The 18,448-nt window shown below is 41.0% G+C and overlaps 1 protein-coding gene and 1 pseudogene across 7 annotated transcripts in view; both read left to right on the forward strand.

Annotated features, from left to right (window-relative positions):
• PIGU (phosphatidylinositol glycan anchor biosynthesis class U) overlaps positions 1-18,448 on the forward strand; it is a 106,382-nt gene that overhangs the window by 45,862 nt on the left and 42,072 nt on the right. For all 6 annotated transcript variants that reach the window (XM_082432207.1, XM_082432208.1, XM_082432205.1 and 3 more), the window contains one exon: positions 14,348-14,445. In XM_082432207.1, the coding sequence (XP_082288333.1) occupies positions 14,348-14,445 (98 nt within the window). The remainder of the gene's footprint in view (positions 1-14,347; positions 14,446-18,448) is intronic.
• On the forward strand, positions 856-7,112 carry LOC309646138 (heat shock cognate 71 kDa protein pseudogene; annotated as a pseudogene). Its single transcript has one exon. The product of its transcript is annotated as a heat shock cognate 71 kDa protein pseudogene (transcript).

Consider the following 18,448-nt stretch of genomic DNA (forward strand, 5'->3'; position numbering starts at 1 on the left):
GGATACAAAAACAAGACCCATATATATGCTGTCTACAAGAGACCCACTTCCGACCTAGGGACACGTACAGACTGAAAGTGAGGGGATGGAAAAAGATATTCCATGCAAATGGAAATCAAAAGAAAGCTGGAGTGGCAATACTCTTATCAGATAGAATAGACTTTTTTTTTTTTTTAAATAATCAGGCCAAGTTTATTGAAACTAGACTTCATTTTCAAACAAGTTAATCTTGTGATTAATCTTTTTTTTTTTTAAATAAGGCCATTTCTTTAGTTTTTAATTTATTTATTTTATGGCTGTGTTGGGTCTTCGTTTCTGTGCGAGGGCCCTTCTCTAGTTGTGGCAAGCGGGGGCCACTCTTCATCGCGGTGCGCGGGCCTCTCACTATCGCGGCCTCTCCTGTTGCGGAGCACAGGCTCCAGACGGGCAGTCTCAGTAATTGTGACTCACGGGCCCAGTTGCTCCGCGGCATGTGGGACCCTCCCAGACCAGGGCTCGAACCCGTGTCCCCTGCATTGGCAGGCAGATTCTCAACCACTGCGCCACCAGGGAAGCCCCAAATAGACTTTAAAATAAAGAATGTTACAAGAGACAAGGAAGTACACCACATAATGATCAAGGGATCAATCCAACAAGAAGGGCTTACCTGGTGGTGCAGTGGTTAGGAATATGCCTGCCAGTTCAGGGGACACGGGTTCTGACCCTGGTCCGGGAAGATCCCACATGCCACGGAGCAGCGAAGCCCGTGAGCCACAACTACTAAGCCTGCACTCTATTGCCCGCGAGCCACAACTACTGAAGCTTGTGCACTTAGAGCCCATGCTCCGCAACAAGAGAAGCCACCGCAATGAGAAGCCCGCGCACTGCAAGGAAGAGTAATCCCTGCTTGCTACAACTAGAGAAAGCCTGCACGCAGCAACGAAGACCCAACACAGCCAAAAATAAATAAATAAATTTATAAAAAATATACAAGAAGAAGATATAACAATTATAAATATACATGCACCCAACACAGGAGCACCTCAATACATAAGGCAAATGCTAACAGCTATAAAAGAGGGAATCAACAGTAACACAATAGTTACTGTCGTAACTATTGTAATAGTGGGGGACTTTAACACTTCACTTACACCAATGGACAGATCGTTCAGACAGAAAATTAATAAGGAAACACAAGCTTTAAATGACACAATAGACCAGATAGATTTAACTGATATTTATAGGACATTCCATCCGAAAACATCAGATTACACTTTCTTCTCAAGTGCACACGGAACATTCTCCAGGATACATCACATCTTGGGTCACAAATCAAGCCTCAGTAAATTTAAGAAAATTGAAATCATATCAAGCATATTTTCCAACCACAACGCTATGGTTTATTAGAAATAAATTACAGGGAAAAGAACATTAAAAACACAAACACATGGAGGCTAAACAATACATTACTAAATAACCAAGAGATCACTGAAGAAATCAAAGAGGAAATAAAAAAATACCTAGAGACAAATGACAACGAAAACACAACAATTCAAAACCTATGGGATGCAGCAAAAGCAGTTCTAAGAGGGAAGTTTATAGCAATACAAGCCTACCTCAAGAAACAAGAAAAATCTCAAGTAAACAATCTAACCTTACACCTAAGGGAACTAGAGAAAGAAGAACAAACAAAACCCAAAGTTAGCGGAAGGAAAGAAATCATAAAGATCAGAGCAGAAATAAATGATAAAGAAACAAAGAAAACAATAGCAAAGATCAATAAAACTAAAAGCTGGTTCTTTGAGAAGAGAAACAAAATTGATAAACCATTAACCAGGCTCATCAAGAAAAAGAGGGAGAGCACTCAAATCAATAAAATTAGAAATGAAAAAGGAGAAGTTACAACAGACACCGCAGAAATACAAAGGCATCCTAAGAGACTACTACAAGCAACTCTATGCCAATAAAATGGACAACCTGGAAAAAATGGACAAATTCTTATAATCTTCCAGGACTGAACCAGGAAGAAATAGAAAATATGAACAGACCAATCACAAGTAATGAAATTGAGACTATGATTAAAAATCTTCCAACAAACAAAAGTCCAGGACCAGATGGCTTCACAGGTGAATTCTATCAAACATTTAGAGAAGAGCTAACACCCATCCTTCTCAAACTCTTCCAAAAAATTGCAGAGGAAGTAACACTCCCAAACTCATTCTACGAGGCCACCATCACCCTGATACCAAAACCAGACAAAAATACTACAAAAAAAGAAAATTACAGACCAATATCACTGATGAATATAGATGCAAAATCTTCAACAGAATACTAGCAAACAGAATCCAACAACACATTAAAAGGATCATATACTATGATCAAGTGGGATTCACCCCAGGGATTCAAGGATTCTTCAATATATGCAAATCAATCAATGTGATACACCATATTAACAAATTGAAGAATAAAAACCATATGATCATCTCAATAGATGCAGAAAAAGCTTTTGACAAAATTCAACATCCATTTATGATAAAAACTCTGCAGAAAGTGGGCATAGAGGGAACCTACCTCAGCATAATAAAGGCCATATACGACAAACCCACTGCAAACATCATTCTCAATGATGAAAAACTGAAAGCATTTCCTCGAAGATCAGGAACAAGACAAGGATGTCCACTCTCGCCACTCTTATTCAACATAGTTTTGGAAGTCCTAGCCATGGCAATCAGAGAAGAAAAAGAAATAAGAGGAATACAAATTGGAAAAGAAGAATGAAAACTGTCACTGTTTCAGATGACATGATACTATACGTAGACAATCCTAAAGATGCCACTAGAAAACTACTAGAGCTAATCAATGAATTTGGTAAAGCCGCAGGATACAAAATTAATGCACAGAAATCTCTTGCATTCCTATACACTAACAACGAAAGATCAAAAAGAGAAATTAAGGTAACAATCCCATTCACCGTTGCAACAAAAAGAATAAAATATCTAGGAATAAACCTACCCAAGGAGGTAAAAAACCTGTACTCAGAAAACTGTAAGACACTGATGAAAGAAATCAAAGATGACACAATCAGGTCTCATTGAACGCGGCAGCAGCTTTCCAGATTGCTGTTTTCTCCTCCAGCGGACCCAGGCCTGCGCTCCAGCAACCATGTCTAAGGGACCTGCAGTTGGCATTGATCTTGCACGGCCTATTCTTGTGTGTTTATCTTCCAGCACGGAAAGGTGGAAATAATTGCCAGTGATCAGGGGAACCGAACTACCCCAAGTTATGTCACCTTTACTGATAACCGAATGATTGATCGGTGATGCTGCAAAGAACCAAGTTGCAAGAAACCCACCAACACGGGTTTTGATGCCAAACGCCTCATTGGACAAAGATTTGATGATCTGTTGTCCAGTCTGATATGAAGCATTGGCCCTTTATATTGGTGAATGATTCAGCCAGGCCTAGGGTTCAAGTAGAATACAAGGGAGAGACAAAAAGTTTCTATCCAGAGGAGGTGTCATCCATGGTTTTGACAAAGATGAAGGAAATAGCAGAAGCCTACCTTGGGAAGACTGTTATCAATGCTGTTGTCACAGTACCTGCTTACTTTAATGATTCTCAGCGTCAGGCTACCAAAGATGCTGGAACTATTGCTGGGCTCAATGTACTTAGAATCATCAACGAGCCAACTGCTGCTGCTGTTGCCTATGACTTAGACAAAAAGATTGGAGCAGAAAGAAATGTGCTGATCTTTGATTTAGGTGGTGGCACTTTTGATGTGTCAGTCCTCACTATTGAGGATGGAATCTTTGAGGTGAAGTCTACAGCTGGAGATACCCACTTAGGTGGAGAAGACTTTGACAACCGGATGGTCAACCATTTTATTGCAGAGTTCAAGTGCAAGCACAAGAAGGGCATCAGTGAGAACAAGAAGGCTGTCCGTCGCCTTCGTACTGCTTGTGAGCATGCTAAGCACACTCTATCTTCCAGCACCCAGGCCACTGTTGAGATTGATTCCCTCTGTGAAGGAATCGACTTCTATACCTCAATTACCCGTGCCCGATTTGAAGAACTGAATGCTGACCTGTTCCGTGGCACACTGGACCCTGTGGAGAAAGCCCTTTGGGATGCCAAGCTAGACAAGTCTCAGATCCATGATATTGTCCTGGTGGGTGGTTCAACCCGCATCCCCAAGAATCAGAAACTTCTACAGGACTTCTTCAACAGGAAAGAACTGAATAAGAGCATCAACCCTGATGAGGCTGTTACTTATGGTGCAGCTGTCCAGGCAGCCATTCTGTCTGGAGACAAATCTGAAAATGTTCAAGACTTGCTGCTGTTGGATGTCACTCCTCTTTCCCTTGGAATTGAAACTGCTGGTGGAGTCATGACTGTCCTCAAGAGCAACACCACCATTCCCACCAAGCAGACGCAGACCTTCACAACCTACTCGGACAACCAGCCCGGTATTCATTCAGGTTTATGAAGGTGAGCGTGCCATGACCAAGGATAACAACCTGCTTGGCAAGTTTGAACTCACAGGCATACCTCCTGCCCCCTGTGGTGTTCCTCAGATTGAAGTCACTTTTGATATTGATGCCAATGACATCTTCAGTGTCTCTGCTGTGGATAAGAGCACATGAAAAGAGAACAAGATTACCATCACTAATGACAGGGGCCGTTTGAGCAAGGAAGACATTGAACGAGTGGTTCAGGAAGCAGAGAAGTACAAAGCTGAAGATGAGAAGCAGCAGGATAAGTTGTCTTCGAAGAATTCTCTTGAATCCTATGCTTTCAACATGAAAGCTACTGTTGATGATGAGAAACTTCAAGGCAAGATTAATGATGAGGACAAACAGAAGATTCTTGATAAGTGTAATGAAATAATCAACTGTCTTGATAAGAACCAGACTGCAGAGAAGGAAGAATTTGAACATCAGCAGAAGGAGCTGGAAAAAGTCTGCAACCCCATCATTACCAAGCTGTACCAGAGCTCAGGAGGCATGCCAGGAGGAATGCCAGGAGGAATGCCCGGGGGCTTCCCTGGTGGTGGAACTCCTCCATGTGTTGGTGCCTCCTCTGGGCCCACCATTGAAGAGGTAGATTAAGCCAACCTAGCATAGATTTAGCATTGTTCCACAAAACATTGAAGGACCCAAATTTATAGCAAATTCCATGGCAGTTTTAAAGTTGAGCTGCTGTAATAAACTCGGCATTCTTGATACTTGAACATGGAATATGTGCACAGGGAAAGGAAATAACATTGTACTTTACAAGCACCGTATTGTAAGTGGAAAATGCAATGTCTTAAATAAAACGGTATTTAAAATTGGCACCATAAAAAAAAAAAATGACACAAACAGATGTAGAGATATACCATGTTCTTGGATTGGAACAATCAATATTGTGAAAATGACTGTACTACCCAAAGCAATCTACAGAGTCAATGCAATCCCTATCAAATTACCAGTGGCATGTTTTACAGAACTAGAACAAAAAATCTTAAAATTTGTATGGAGACACAGAAGACCCTGAATAGCCAAAGCAATCCTGAGGGAAAAAAACAGAGCTGGAGGAATCAGACTCCCTGACTTCAGACTATACTACAAAGCTACGGTAATCAAGACAATATGGTACTGGCACAAAGACAGAAATATAGATCAAATGGAACAGGATAGAAAGCCCAGAGATAAACCCATGCACCTATGGTCAACTAATCTATGACAAAGGAGGCAAGGATATACAATGGAGAAAAGACAGTCTCTTCGATAAGTGGTGCTGGGAAAACCGGACAGCTACATGTAAAAGAATTTAATTAGAACACCATACACAAAAATAAACTCAAAATGGATTAAAGACCTAAATGTAAGACAGGACACTATAAAACTCTTAGAGGAAAACATAGGAAGAACACTCTTTGACTTGACATAAATCACAGCAAGATCTTTTTTGACCCACCTCCTAGAGTAATGGAAATAAAAACAGAAATAAACAAATGGGACCTAATGAAGCTTAAAAGCTTTTGCATAGCAAAGGAAACTATAAACAAGATGAAAAGACAGCCCTCAGAATGGGAGAAAATATTTGCAAACGAAGCAACGGACAAAGGATCAATCTCCAAAATATATAAACAGCTCATGCAGCTCAATATCAAAAAAACAAGCAACCCAATCAGAAAATGGGCAGAAGAACTAAATAGACATTTCTCCAAGGAAGACATACAGATGGCCAAGAGGCACATGAAAAGCTGCTCAACATCACTAATTATTAGAGAAATGCAAATCAAAGCTACAATGAGGTTATCACCTCACACCAGTTAGAATGGGCATCATCAGAAAATCTACAAACAACAAATGCTGGAGAGGGTGTGGAGAAAAGGGAACCCTCTTGCACTGTTGGTGGGAATGTAAATTGATACAACCACTGTAGAGAACAGTATGGAGTTTCCTTAAAAACTAAAAATAGAATTACCATATGACCCAGCAATCCTACTACTGTGCATATACCCAGAGAAGAACATAATTCAAAAAGACACATGCACCCCAATGTTCATTGCAGCACTATTTGCAATAGGCAAGTCATGGAAGCAACTTAAATGCCCATTGACAGATGAATGGATACAGAAGATGTGGTACATATATACAATGGAATATTGCCATAAAAAGGAATAAAATTGGGTCATTTGTAGAGACGTGGATGGACCTACAGACTGTCATTCAGAGTGAAGTAAGTCAGAAAGAGAAAAACAGATATCGTATATTAACACATATATGTGGAATGGTACAGATGAACCGGTTTGCAAGGCAGAAATAGAGACACAGATGTAGAGAACAAATGTATGGACACCAAGGGTGGAAAGCAGATGGTGGGGAGTGGTGGTGGGATGAATTGGGAGATTGAGATTGACATATATACACTAATATGTATAAAATAGATAACTGATAAGAACGTGCTGTATAAAATAAAATAAAATAAAATAAATAAAAGATCCCTCAGGATTGACAGGGTCTTCCTGAGCTTTCTGTTGTTTTTGGTTTTTTTAAATTTATCTATTTAATTTATTTATTTTTGGCTGCGTTGGGTCTTCGTTGCTGTGCGCGGGCTTTCTCTAGGTGCGACGAGCAGGGACTACTCTTCAGTGTGGTGCACAGGCTTCAGTAGTTGTGGCACATGGGCTCAGTAGTTGTGGCACATGGGCTCAGTAGTTGTGGCACGTGGGCCCTAGAGCTCAGGCTCGTTAGTTGTGGCGCATGGGCTTAGTTGCTCCACGACATGTGGGATCTTCCTGGACCAGGGCTCAAACCTGTATCCCCTGCATTGGCAGGTGGATTCTTAACCACTGTGCCACCAGGGAAGCCCCTTCCTGAGCTTTCTGGAGAAAACTGGGAGAAGGTTAAAATGAGAGGTTCTCTTCCTGGAGCCCAGCCCTGGAAGAACATGGCAGAGTGATGAACCTGAGCTCTGATGAGCCCATCACTTCCATATGAGGTTCCTCTGCGGTAAATGAGGCCTTACCCATGAAGACAGTCTTAGAGGACCCAAAGGCCCAAGGACCCTAGGACGAAGCAGCCTGGGGTTTGTCAGATCAACCGAAAACCTGCTGGTTCTAGTTACATGTGCTGTAGCCTCAGGCAAATCACACAGCCTCTAGAGCTTCAGTTTGATCCCAGAGATAAGATCTGCCTCATGGATTAGTAGAGGAATAAATAAGAAACACAGAATGCTTAGCATGATTCCTTAGCAAAACCCGCTCAACAAATAGTTGCTCTGCTTATTGTGATTTTTATGGTACAGCCATAGCTTGAGAATCAAGAAGGTAGCATAGTGCTGCAGTTACAGATTCGGGGCTCTGGAATGAGACTGTCTGGGTTCAAATTCTATCACCATTCATTAGTTTTGTGACCCTGAGCAAATAAAGTCTCTGTCCTTCAGTTTACTTATCTGTGAAATGGGGATAGTAATTTTATCCGCTCCATGGAGTTATTGGAAGGACTAAATGACTTAATACATGTAAAATGCTTATAGTCGTGGCTGGAACAGAGTACGTGCTCAGAGAATTGTCATCATCATCATCACTGATGTGGATGGACTACTCTGAGAAAACCTGTGCTGTTGAAAGAACACTTGGCAAGGAGTATAGAACACTGGGCCAGGCCCTAGCCCCTCCTCCTGCCCAGTAGTCTTGCTTGCTCTCAGGCCCTAGTGCAACTTCCTCTTCTGAGTGTCCTGGGAGACCTCAGCCCTTTTGACCACATTCCAATCTGTCCCACTGCCTGTCCTGGTACAGGTCCCTGTCTGTGACCCAGTCTCTGCTCATTCTACTTGAATTCCTTATCTTGAACCAGTTTCCATAGCTCCACCTCATCTACATTCCTGCTCTGTCCTGTAGCTCTGCCACCGACCCAGGCCCAGGTCACTTCAAGGTACAGTCCCTGGGGGCAGAGTGTTACCCCAGGTCTTGCCCAGGCTTGTGGCCGCCATGCTGACACCAATAGAGAGTTGGAAAACATATTCAAAGCTAGATTGGATAGATAATGAAATTCCCTGATACTGTAGCCAGTGCACACACACATTTGACTGATTTACTTTATAAATTTATTTATTTGTTTGTTTGTTTCTTTAATTTTTGGCTGTGTTGGGTCTTCGTTGCTGCATGCGGGCTTTCTCTAGTTGCGGCGAGCGGGGGCTACTCTTCATTGTGGTGTGCGGGCTTCTCATTGTGGTGGCTTCTCTTGTTGCGAAGCATGGGCTCTAGGCACGCAGGCTTCAGTAGTTGTGGCACGTGGGCTCAGTAGTTGTGGCGCACGGGCTTATTTGCTCTGCGGCATGTGGGATCTTCCCAGACCAGGGCTCAAACCCATGTTCCTTGCATTGGCAGGCAGATTCTTAACCACGGCACCACCAGGGAAGCCCTACTTTAGTATTCTTATGATAAGGCCAAAGACTAGAGCTTGTATAGGAAACCTAGTGACTGAGTATCTGGGCCATTTTAGCAGATAAATGGTAGATTATATCTTTTTTTGGTAAAATTCACAGTCTTCTTGGTATAGTTCCTCCTGGTTAGCTGAGCAGGATGCCGTAGCTCTTGCCCAAATGAGGCTGCCACTTCAGGCATTATTTGAGATGTCATGTCTAGGCTTGTAGACATGTTTTTGATTGACTGTGCAAGCTAAGCCTTCCCTGATCCGACCCCTACCTACCTGCTTGCTGAGACTTTTTAGATTATAACTTTTTTGTTGAAGTATAACACATACACAGAAAAGTGCACATTAAGAAACAGGGATGTTACCAACATCCACAAAAGCCCCTTTTTCACCCTCTTCCAGTCACTCCTTCCAACTCTGTTTTTGCCATGTTGAGCCAATTACAGTCTCTGCCCCTCCACCCCCAGCACACCATTCTTTCCCTCGCCCTCCTGCCTGTGCACATGCTCTTCCCTTGGACTGCCGGCCTCACCTACTCATTGTTCAAAACTCAGGTGTCAGCTTCCCCTGATGCGCTCCGAATACTTCCTTTGCACTTTCCTCCCGTATTTTGTCATTGTTTACTGGGAGCTCCCTGAGGACAGAGACTGAGTCACCAGTCTCCCGCACCCAGCATGGCTTGGCATAGAGCAGACACTCCAGAAATGTTGATGTGTTGCATGGTTCATCTAAAATATCTGAAGACACCTTTTACTTTTTTCTTCCCTGACCCTGCCCCAAGCACATCGCCTCCTCCTGCCTTCCTAACCCATTCTTCTTGCCTCTTCTAGTTTTTTAAAAAAACATGCCAGCCCTGTCTGAGTCTCTTGTGTGCCTCCATCCTCCCCCTCACTTTTGCTCAGACTGTGCATGTGCCCCATCCACACCTGCCCCAGCATCCCACACACCAGGCTCCTGACTGTTGCAGCACCATGTTTCTGCCCCCAGACCAGAGGCCTCAGCCATCTGATAGTTTACTCCACATTCTCTGTGCTGGCTCCCTACCACAAGTCCTCAACTGCTATTCTGCAGGCTGTGTTTTATTCAAGAGGCAGATTTATTTTGTGCTTTGCCCATGTTTCATTACTCTGTGTTTTTTTGTTTCAGTTATTTTTAAAAATATCTTTATTGGAGTATAATTGCTTTAAAATGTTGTGTTAGTTTCTGCTGTACAACAAAGTGAATCAGCTATATGTATACATATATCCCCATATCCCCTCCCTCTTGAGCCTCCCTCCTGCCCTCCCTATCCCACCCATCTAGGTCGTCACAAAGGACTCTGTGTTTTATACTTCATAAGTTTTCCTTCCTCAAGAACATTGGTTTCAACCAGAGTTATGATGGTGATCATTTCACAAGATGTACACATAGCAAATCATTATGTGTATACCTGACTAGTGGGAGTGTGAGAGTGGGAGGGGCGTTGAATAGCTGAGGTGTCTGGGGAGATGCTGATGCCACTTACTGGTAGACTAGCAGAAGGAACAGATTTTTCCTTCCTAATGGTTTCATCCAAGGAAGGAAGGTTGCTTCTTCCTGATCTTGGGAGCAAGTATTCTAAAACTCACAAGTCCATTTTTTAGCTAGGAGCTGTTTCTTCTCTCTTGGACCTTATAAATAGTTAGCTGCTCCAGACAAGTAATTACTGATCTCAGGCAATTAGGGCAGGAGGTGGCTGTGTTTATTTCACTCCCTGGTGTCTCCTGGGGGAGAGAGAGGTGAAAGTCATGTGTTTGTTTCCACCACATTTGTAAGAATGGATGGAACTGGAACATTATCCCTCCTCTGTTAACAGACACATGGGCCTCTTCTCACTCCCACCACCACCAATCTCTGTAGAAAACAGTGTTAAATTTAAAAGTTCTTTCCAGCTTTTCCCCTCTCTTTGCTGGTTTCCTCCAAAATATCATTCAACTTTTTGGCCTAGTCAAGGAATTCTGAGTCCACCCTAGCTGTTGGGCTCCAGAATAGCACCTTTCCCACCACTGCCATCTCCCTGTCTCAGAGTTGACCCAGTTCTGGTTCGGGGTGTGTGGGGACCTCTGCTAGTAGCACAGCTTGGCTGGGCATGATCTGTCCCTGCTCAGTCATATTTACAAGTACCCTGGATACAGAACATCATGTTGGCACTAACCAACGTGATGAAATAGCCCATCCCATAGAGTTCTGTCCTTGGTCTTTTACTTCCTCCTTTCTCTGCCTTCCTTCCACTTTCTTTCAACCAGGAATTGTTTCTAGCTGGTGAGTTTCCTTGGTTTGAGGGATGGAGGACTCAAAGTTCTTTTCTCTCCACTTACTCTTCTATGAAGTAGTCACATTCATAACCCTCCCTCTTCCAGGGTGGCTCTTAGATGTTTCAAGTACAGATCTTCCTTGACTTATGCTGGGGTTATGTCCCAGTAAACCCCTCGTAGGTTGAAAATATCCTAAGTTAAAACTACATTGAATACACCTCACCTACTGAACATAAGAGCTTAGCTTAGCCTAGCCTACCTTAAATGTGCCCAGAACACTTACATTAGCCTACAGTTGGGCAAAATCATCTAATACAAAGCCTATTTTATAATAAAGTGCTGAATATTTCATGTAATTTATTGAATCTGTACTAAGAGTGAAAAACAGAATAGTTATATGGGTACAGAACGGTTGTAAGTGTATCAGTTGTTTAACCTCGTGATCGAGTGGCTGACTGCGAGCCGCGGCTGCAGCTGCCCAGCATCACAAGAGAATATGTACTGCATACCGCTAGCTTGGGGAAAAAAATGAAAATTCAAAATTAGAAGTATGGTTTCTACTGAATGCATATTGCTTTTGCACCATCATCAAATCTAAAAATCGTTAAGTCAAACCACTGTATATACACCACTTTGGTGGGCAAAAAAGTCCTATGGAACATCTGCTTCTGTTTGTCTCGGGAGCTGGGTTGGGAGAGGGTAAAATTCCCTGGACTGAGTGGAGTGAATAATTCCTTCTTTTATGAAACACCATTGAGAAGATGTCTGTTGTTTTCAGTAAAAGTTGACCCCACACTAATAAGAGTGACCATGAGCACTGTTACTTGATGAAATATTATCATTATAGATACCAGCCTTGGACCATCAATTGAACTGTACTGATTTCTGGGCCACTCTAAAATCTCTGTGGTAAACTGGGTTTCTCTAGCCTTGCTTTTAGGGTACTCTGTTGTCTTAAACCATCTGAAAGGGAATAGCTACTTGTTTTTTTTAAAAAAAGATACCATTTTTTTCTTACATCCATCTAGTTTTTTTTTTAATTGAAGTGTAGTTGATTTACAATGTTGTATTAGTTTCTGCTGTAGAGCAAAGTGATTCAGTTATACATATGTATATATCCTTTTTCATATTGTTTTCCATTATGGTTTACTACATGATATTGAATATAGTTCCCTGTACTATACAGTAGGACCTTGTTGTTTATCTATTTTATGTATAGTAGTTTGTGTCTGATAATCCCAAACTCCTAACTTATCCCTCTGCCACCCCCCTTTCCCCTTTGGTAACCGTAAGTTTGTTTTCTATATCTGTGAGTTGTGTCATATTTTAGATTCCACACATAAGTGATATCATATGGTATTTGTCCTTCTCTTTCTGACTCACTTCACTTAGTATGATAATCTCTTGGTCTATCCATGTTGCTTCAAATGGCATTATTTCATTCTTTTTTTATGGCTGAGTAGTATTCCATTGTGTACATATACCACATTTTCTTTATCCATTTATCTGTCGGTGGACATATAGGTTGTTTCCATGTCTTGGCACTGTTACATAGCAGCACTATTGTAAATAGTGCTGCTATGAACATGGGATGCATATATCTTTTTGAATTACAGTTTTTTCCAGATATATGCCCAAGAGTGGGATTACTGGATTATATAGCAGCTCTATTTTTTAGTTTTTTAAGGAACCTCCATACGGTTTTCTAGTGGCTGCACCAACTTACATTCCCACCAGTTGTGTAAGAGGCTTCCCTTTTCTCCACACCCTTTCCAACATTTGTTATTTGTAGACTTTTTAATGATGGCCCTTCTGACCAGTGTGAGGTGGTACCTCATTGTAGTTTTGATTTGCATTTCTCTAATAATTAGCGATGTTGAGCATCTTTTCATGTGCCTGTTGGCCGTCTGTGTGTCTTCTTTGGAGAAATGTCTGTTTAGGTCTTTTGCCCATTTTTTGATTGGGTTGTTTGTTTTTTTGTTATTGAGTTGTGTGAGCTGTTTGTACAATATATTTTGGCAATTAATCCCTTGTCAGTCGCATTGTTTGCAAATATTTTCTCCCAGTCCATGAGTTGTCTTTTTGTTTTGTTTATGGTTTCCTTTGCTGTGCAAAAGCTTCTAAGTTTGATTAGGTCCCATTTGTTTATTTTTGCTTTTATTTCTATTGCCTTGGGAGACAAGATATCAGTTTTTTTCTTATGACAAAAACAAAGCATATTTATTATAGGAAGTTTAGAAAATACGGAGAAACAAAAATGAAAAATCATCCATAATCCAACCACCCAGAGAAAAACACTGTGGAATCTGTGGCCTAGCCTTTTAGTTTAGGGGTTTTTTTTGGCCACACCATGCATCTGTGGGATCTGAGTTCGCCGACCAGGGATCGAACCTGGGACCTCAGCAGTGAAAGAGCAGAGTCTTAACCACTGGACCGCCAGGGAATTCCCACCTTTTAGTTTTTCTAAAAATGTATTTATTCATTTTTTAAAAAAGGGGTTATAGTATGTATCTCTTTTATGATCTTCAATTAATAGATTGTGATAAACATCTTTCCATGTCATTGAAAATTCTTTATAACATCATGTTTAATAATTCTACAGTGGTCCATTTTATGTAGGGAATAGGGACATTATTAATAAAAATTAATATATTTTAATTTGAAAAAATAATAAACATATGGCCTGAAGAGAGTACATAAGGAAGGGATGTTATAAAAATAGTGATGGGGTGTTGCAACAAACAAAAGAATACGTTTCACAGCTCTGAATCACGTAAGCAATAATTGTAGGCTTAATCAATTGGTAAGTTAAATAGGACATGGACGTTAACAGACTTGATTCCTTTATTCATCTTCGGGCTGAAGTTTTGTAAAATCTTTCTGGGTCTGAAAATTTTACAAGAAATATACCTGTGGTATCTCAGGTTGCTAAAGGTAAGTGGTTTTGACTTCCTTGGTTTCCTTTCATCAGAAATCAAGCCAAGATCCTTCCACTCCTGTGAGTTTGCATAGCATCTTATGCACCAGGAGATATTTGACAGGTGATTATTTGAGCAGTTATGGAACGTTTCTTGTTTTGGGGAGTCGCTGAATCTAATCCTAATTGATGTGGCTGGATTATTCCATATATTTATTTCTTTTTACATTCCATATATTTATTTCTTTTTACAGGTAGTGCCTTCCTCAGTGCTATCTTTCTTGCCTTAGCAACATACCAGTCTCTTTACCCACTCACCTTGTTTGTCCCAGGACTCCTCTATCTCCTCCAGGTAAGCACTTGCTGGTCAGAAGCCAACACTCAGGTGACATTTAATACGTGGCCTGTTCCCTGCTTAGGGGAGAGAAGGGCAAGGCACAATAAAGGCAATAGGACTGGGTCCCCAATTCACATTTGCTTGCTTCTACTTGAAAACGCAAAGAAACTTGACTAACTTTAAACAAAGTGGACCTAATGATCATTATGTTCTAATTATACATATCATTGTAAATGTATCAGTGCGTTTCATTTTCATGTTTGTAATCGGGATCTACCAACCATCTTGCATTCTCCTTTTTTCACCTAATATTCACAGATCCTTCTCTGAGCCCATTTAACTATTTTGTATAACCACACTCACCTCGTAAGGTTCTTGCATGGATGAAATGTAGTGGGTGCACCTCTTGCAATGTTTGGACCATAGTGGGTGATCAGTAGTTTAATTGAAGAATACAAACTGCTGGCATTTACTGAGAACATACTACATGTCAGTCACTATGCTGAGCACTCTATAGGCATCTTCTCATTTCAACCTCAGAAGAACTGTATGGGGTAGGTCATATTATTAGCCATATAATAATTAAGTATTAGCCATATTAGACACATGAATTGCAACTGGAATGTAGGGCGGTTTAGTCACTTGCCTGAGGTCACACAGCCAGCAAGTGACTGCTGAGAGGTGAGCTTGGGTGGTCTGATGCAAGAGCCTGCTCTCTAACCTTAATCTGTCTTTTCTACTCAAATAAGAATACACACATCTCCTCAAGAGCAAGTAACTGCTTGCAGGTCCTGCATGGTCCAAATCCATTCTTAGAAGAGAAACATTTCTTGAAGCGTATGGAGGGCAATGCCAGGATTCAAACCAAGAAATGTCTGCTTTCAGAGCCCTTGTTCTTAATTATAAACACTGTTGCTGAAACTGAGTGTATACCTCCATTTATTGAAATAGACCATGTACTTGTCATTTTAAGTGACTTCATATATCTTTGTGTTGATGTTGATGTACACAATGATACATGTTTAGCTTGATCTTTCTCCTATTTGGGGAATTTGAGATGTGCCCTAGTTGTCACTAATACAAATAGTATAGACATTTGTTTTTAAGTTATTTCCTTAAGGTGTGTTCCTCCAGCTGAATCATTGGATCCAAAGGTGTGAGAAGTTTTATAGTTCTTATGAGGCAAGACCAGAGTGTTCACCAGAAAACCAGAGCCAATTTGCAGTGCCGCCCACCATCAGTATCTGAAGTGAAGTGAACCACTTCCTCCCAGGTCGCCAGCACTGGCTTTTCAAATTCGATTTATGATCGCTAATTTAATAGATATACCATCATACTGTGAAGTTATTTTACTTTGATTTTCTTTCTAGATTCTTGTTGAATGCAAACATTTTCCCACGTAACAATATGCTGTTGGTATTTTCTTTCTGGCTTCATATTTACAGTTTATTCTTTAGAAAGTCCGAGCACCAAGAAGAATGCATGCAACCAAATTTTTGTGCAACTATTTGTTAAATACATACTATGAAAAATATGTTTACTCATACACATGAACTGACCAAAAAATTTTAAACTGTTTGTTAAGCCAAATACTAAATACTACCTTAAGTAAAATAGCTTTTGTTTAAAACTCAAGGAAATTTCCTCCTGACAACAATGGACAGTACAACTGAGTCATGAAATCAAGCAGCTCAACCAGTCACTTTATTCAGTCCCTCCCTCTACCAATATGTACTGAGCGTCCAAAGTCCAGTATGCTAGACACTATGGTAGACTCTGCAGATAAAAAGCAATGGAAGGTTATGGAGCTGGGAATGCTGCAGGAAGACTGCTCTGGCAGCAGCCTTTGTCATGCAGTGCAGTGAGGAGGAGATGAGGTTGGGAAAGGTTAGGCCACTCTATTAGATCGAGTCAGAGGGCTTGGTCGGGGGCCCAGACCAGTGTCAGGGGAAGTGGAGAGATGAGGGACTAGATGCAGAATTCTAGGGAGTAGAATTGGCTTTGCTGGCAGCCATATATATGTGGTGAACAGGACTGGAAAGAGTTAGATGAACTTCAGGACCCATTTATGTAGAAATTACAATCCCAGCCCATACTATATTTACATGTTTTTATATAAGTATATGAAGTGGCCTTGAAAGGCAGTAGGGCCTTGTGAGTCATGGTAGTGTATTTGGAAAGTCAATCCAATCACATCCAGGAAATAAACCCATTTGTTTAAATATGAGGGAGGGAACAGAAGGGGAAATTATCTTTAGGTGTGAGTTTCTCACAGAGACCCATAGGCTCCAAGGAGAGAAACTAGAACTAATGGGTGGGAATTACAAGGAGCCCAGTATAAGGCAGTTCTGGGATAGCATAGGATGCCTCAAGTGAGGTGAGTTCCCTGTGGATCAGAGTGTTTAGGCCACATACTGAATTGCCACATATTGGAGAGTTGTAGCAAAGCTGTAAGCGTCAGCATGGGTAGCTAGACCTGATAGTCTTAAAAATCCTTTCATTCCCCAAATTGAATTGGATTTGATAACCACAAGGAAGTGATACATCTGCTCTTGCCGTTACATTTTTCTCAAGAGTTTTCAGAGCCCTCTGTAGGCATATACATCCCTCTAGGAAAGGTTATGTAATGTACATAAGAGCACAGGCTTGACTGGGACATCTTAAGATGGAAAGCAAAGTAATCTTAAAGACTAATGGTACTATATCAAAAGAACAATGGAACCAGCCCAAAGGGGCTTCTACTGGCTAAATTTAGTATATTCTGAGCATCAAAAGAATAATTACTGCAAGTAATTGTAAAACACTGAATAAATAAGAGTCTGTGTGTCCATAGTGATGCTCAGAAAAGGGGCAAGGGGAGAAAAAATGCATGTGCCATCATTAGATATGGCTATTTTTATCAATTTCTTGCTCTGAAAATCAATACTTAAATGGAAAGAACTAAGCAGTTACCCTTTCTTTTTATTTTTTATTTATTTATTTTGAAATTTTTATTTATTTATTTGGTTGTGCCAGGTCTTAGTTGCTGCAGGTGGGCTCCTTAGTTGTGGCATGCGAACTCTTAGTTGCGGCATGCATGTGGGATCTAGTTCCCTGGCCAGGGATCGAACCTGGGCCCCCTGCATTGGGATCGCTGAGTCTTAACCGCTGAGCCACCAGGGAAGTCCCATACCCTTTCTTTTTCAATGGAGCTATAGTTCTTCCCTAGCTAATGAAGGAAAGTTCTTTACAGAAAATTGCCAGCTTATAGCTGTAGAAGGAAGGATAGAATAGTAAATCATCAGTGAAATTATTAAATCTAGCAAAGATCATCATTGGACGCTAAAGTCATTAGATGAAAGATTTTTGGAGAACAGAATATTTGCATTTGCATGGTGCCAAAATAGTACCCCCCTCCCACCTCTAAATTATTTGCTAATAGCAAAGGGAAAAGTAAATCTTTATAAAGGAGTGCTCTGGCAGTCACCACCGTAACCAGGTAATCTAGCTCAGCATCACTTACGGTGGAACGGCCTGGCATGATGTGCTTCATGATGTGCTTCGTGATGTGATGCAGTACAAAGTACACAACATCAGCTCCAAAATATTTTTACCCAGAATGTTAACCTTCATTAAGCCTTTAGATCTGACTTCTGGTTTTTAGGAAGTACAAGAGCAGAAGAACAAGTTAACTGATACTGTGAGGAAATAACCAAAATACAGGACAATCTATAAGACAGCTGGTCTGCTTCTCTTCAAAAAATCAATGTCATACAAAAGAAAAAGTAAGGGGACTGTTCTAGATTAAAGAGACAGTAACTGACTGGAATGGGTGACTCTTGACTGGATTCTGGTTTGGAAAAAACAGTTATAAAGGATGCTTGGGGGATACTCAGAATATTTTGAAGATAGATTAGATATTAGATGATGATAGGAAATTGTTAACTTCTTGGATGTCATAATAGTATTATGGTATATAGGAGTATGTCCTTATTTTTAGGAGCTGTATGCAGAAGTCTTTGGGGGAGAAGTATCATGA

The sequence above is a fragment of the Balaenoptera physalus genome (genome assembly GCF_965194825.1).
Source record: "Balaenoptera physalus genome assembly, chromosome: 16".
NCBI classification, from domain to species: domain Eukaryota; kingdom Metazoa; phylum Chordata; class Mammalia; order Artiodactyla; family Balaenopteridae; genus Balaenoptera; species Balaenoptera physalus.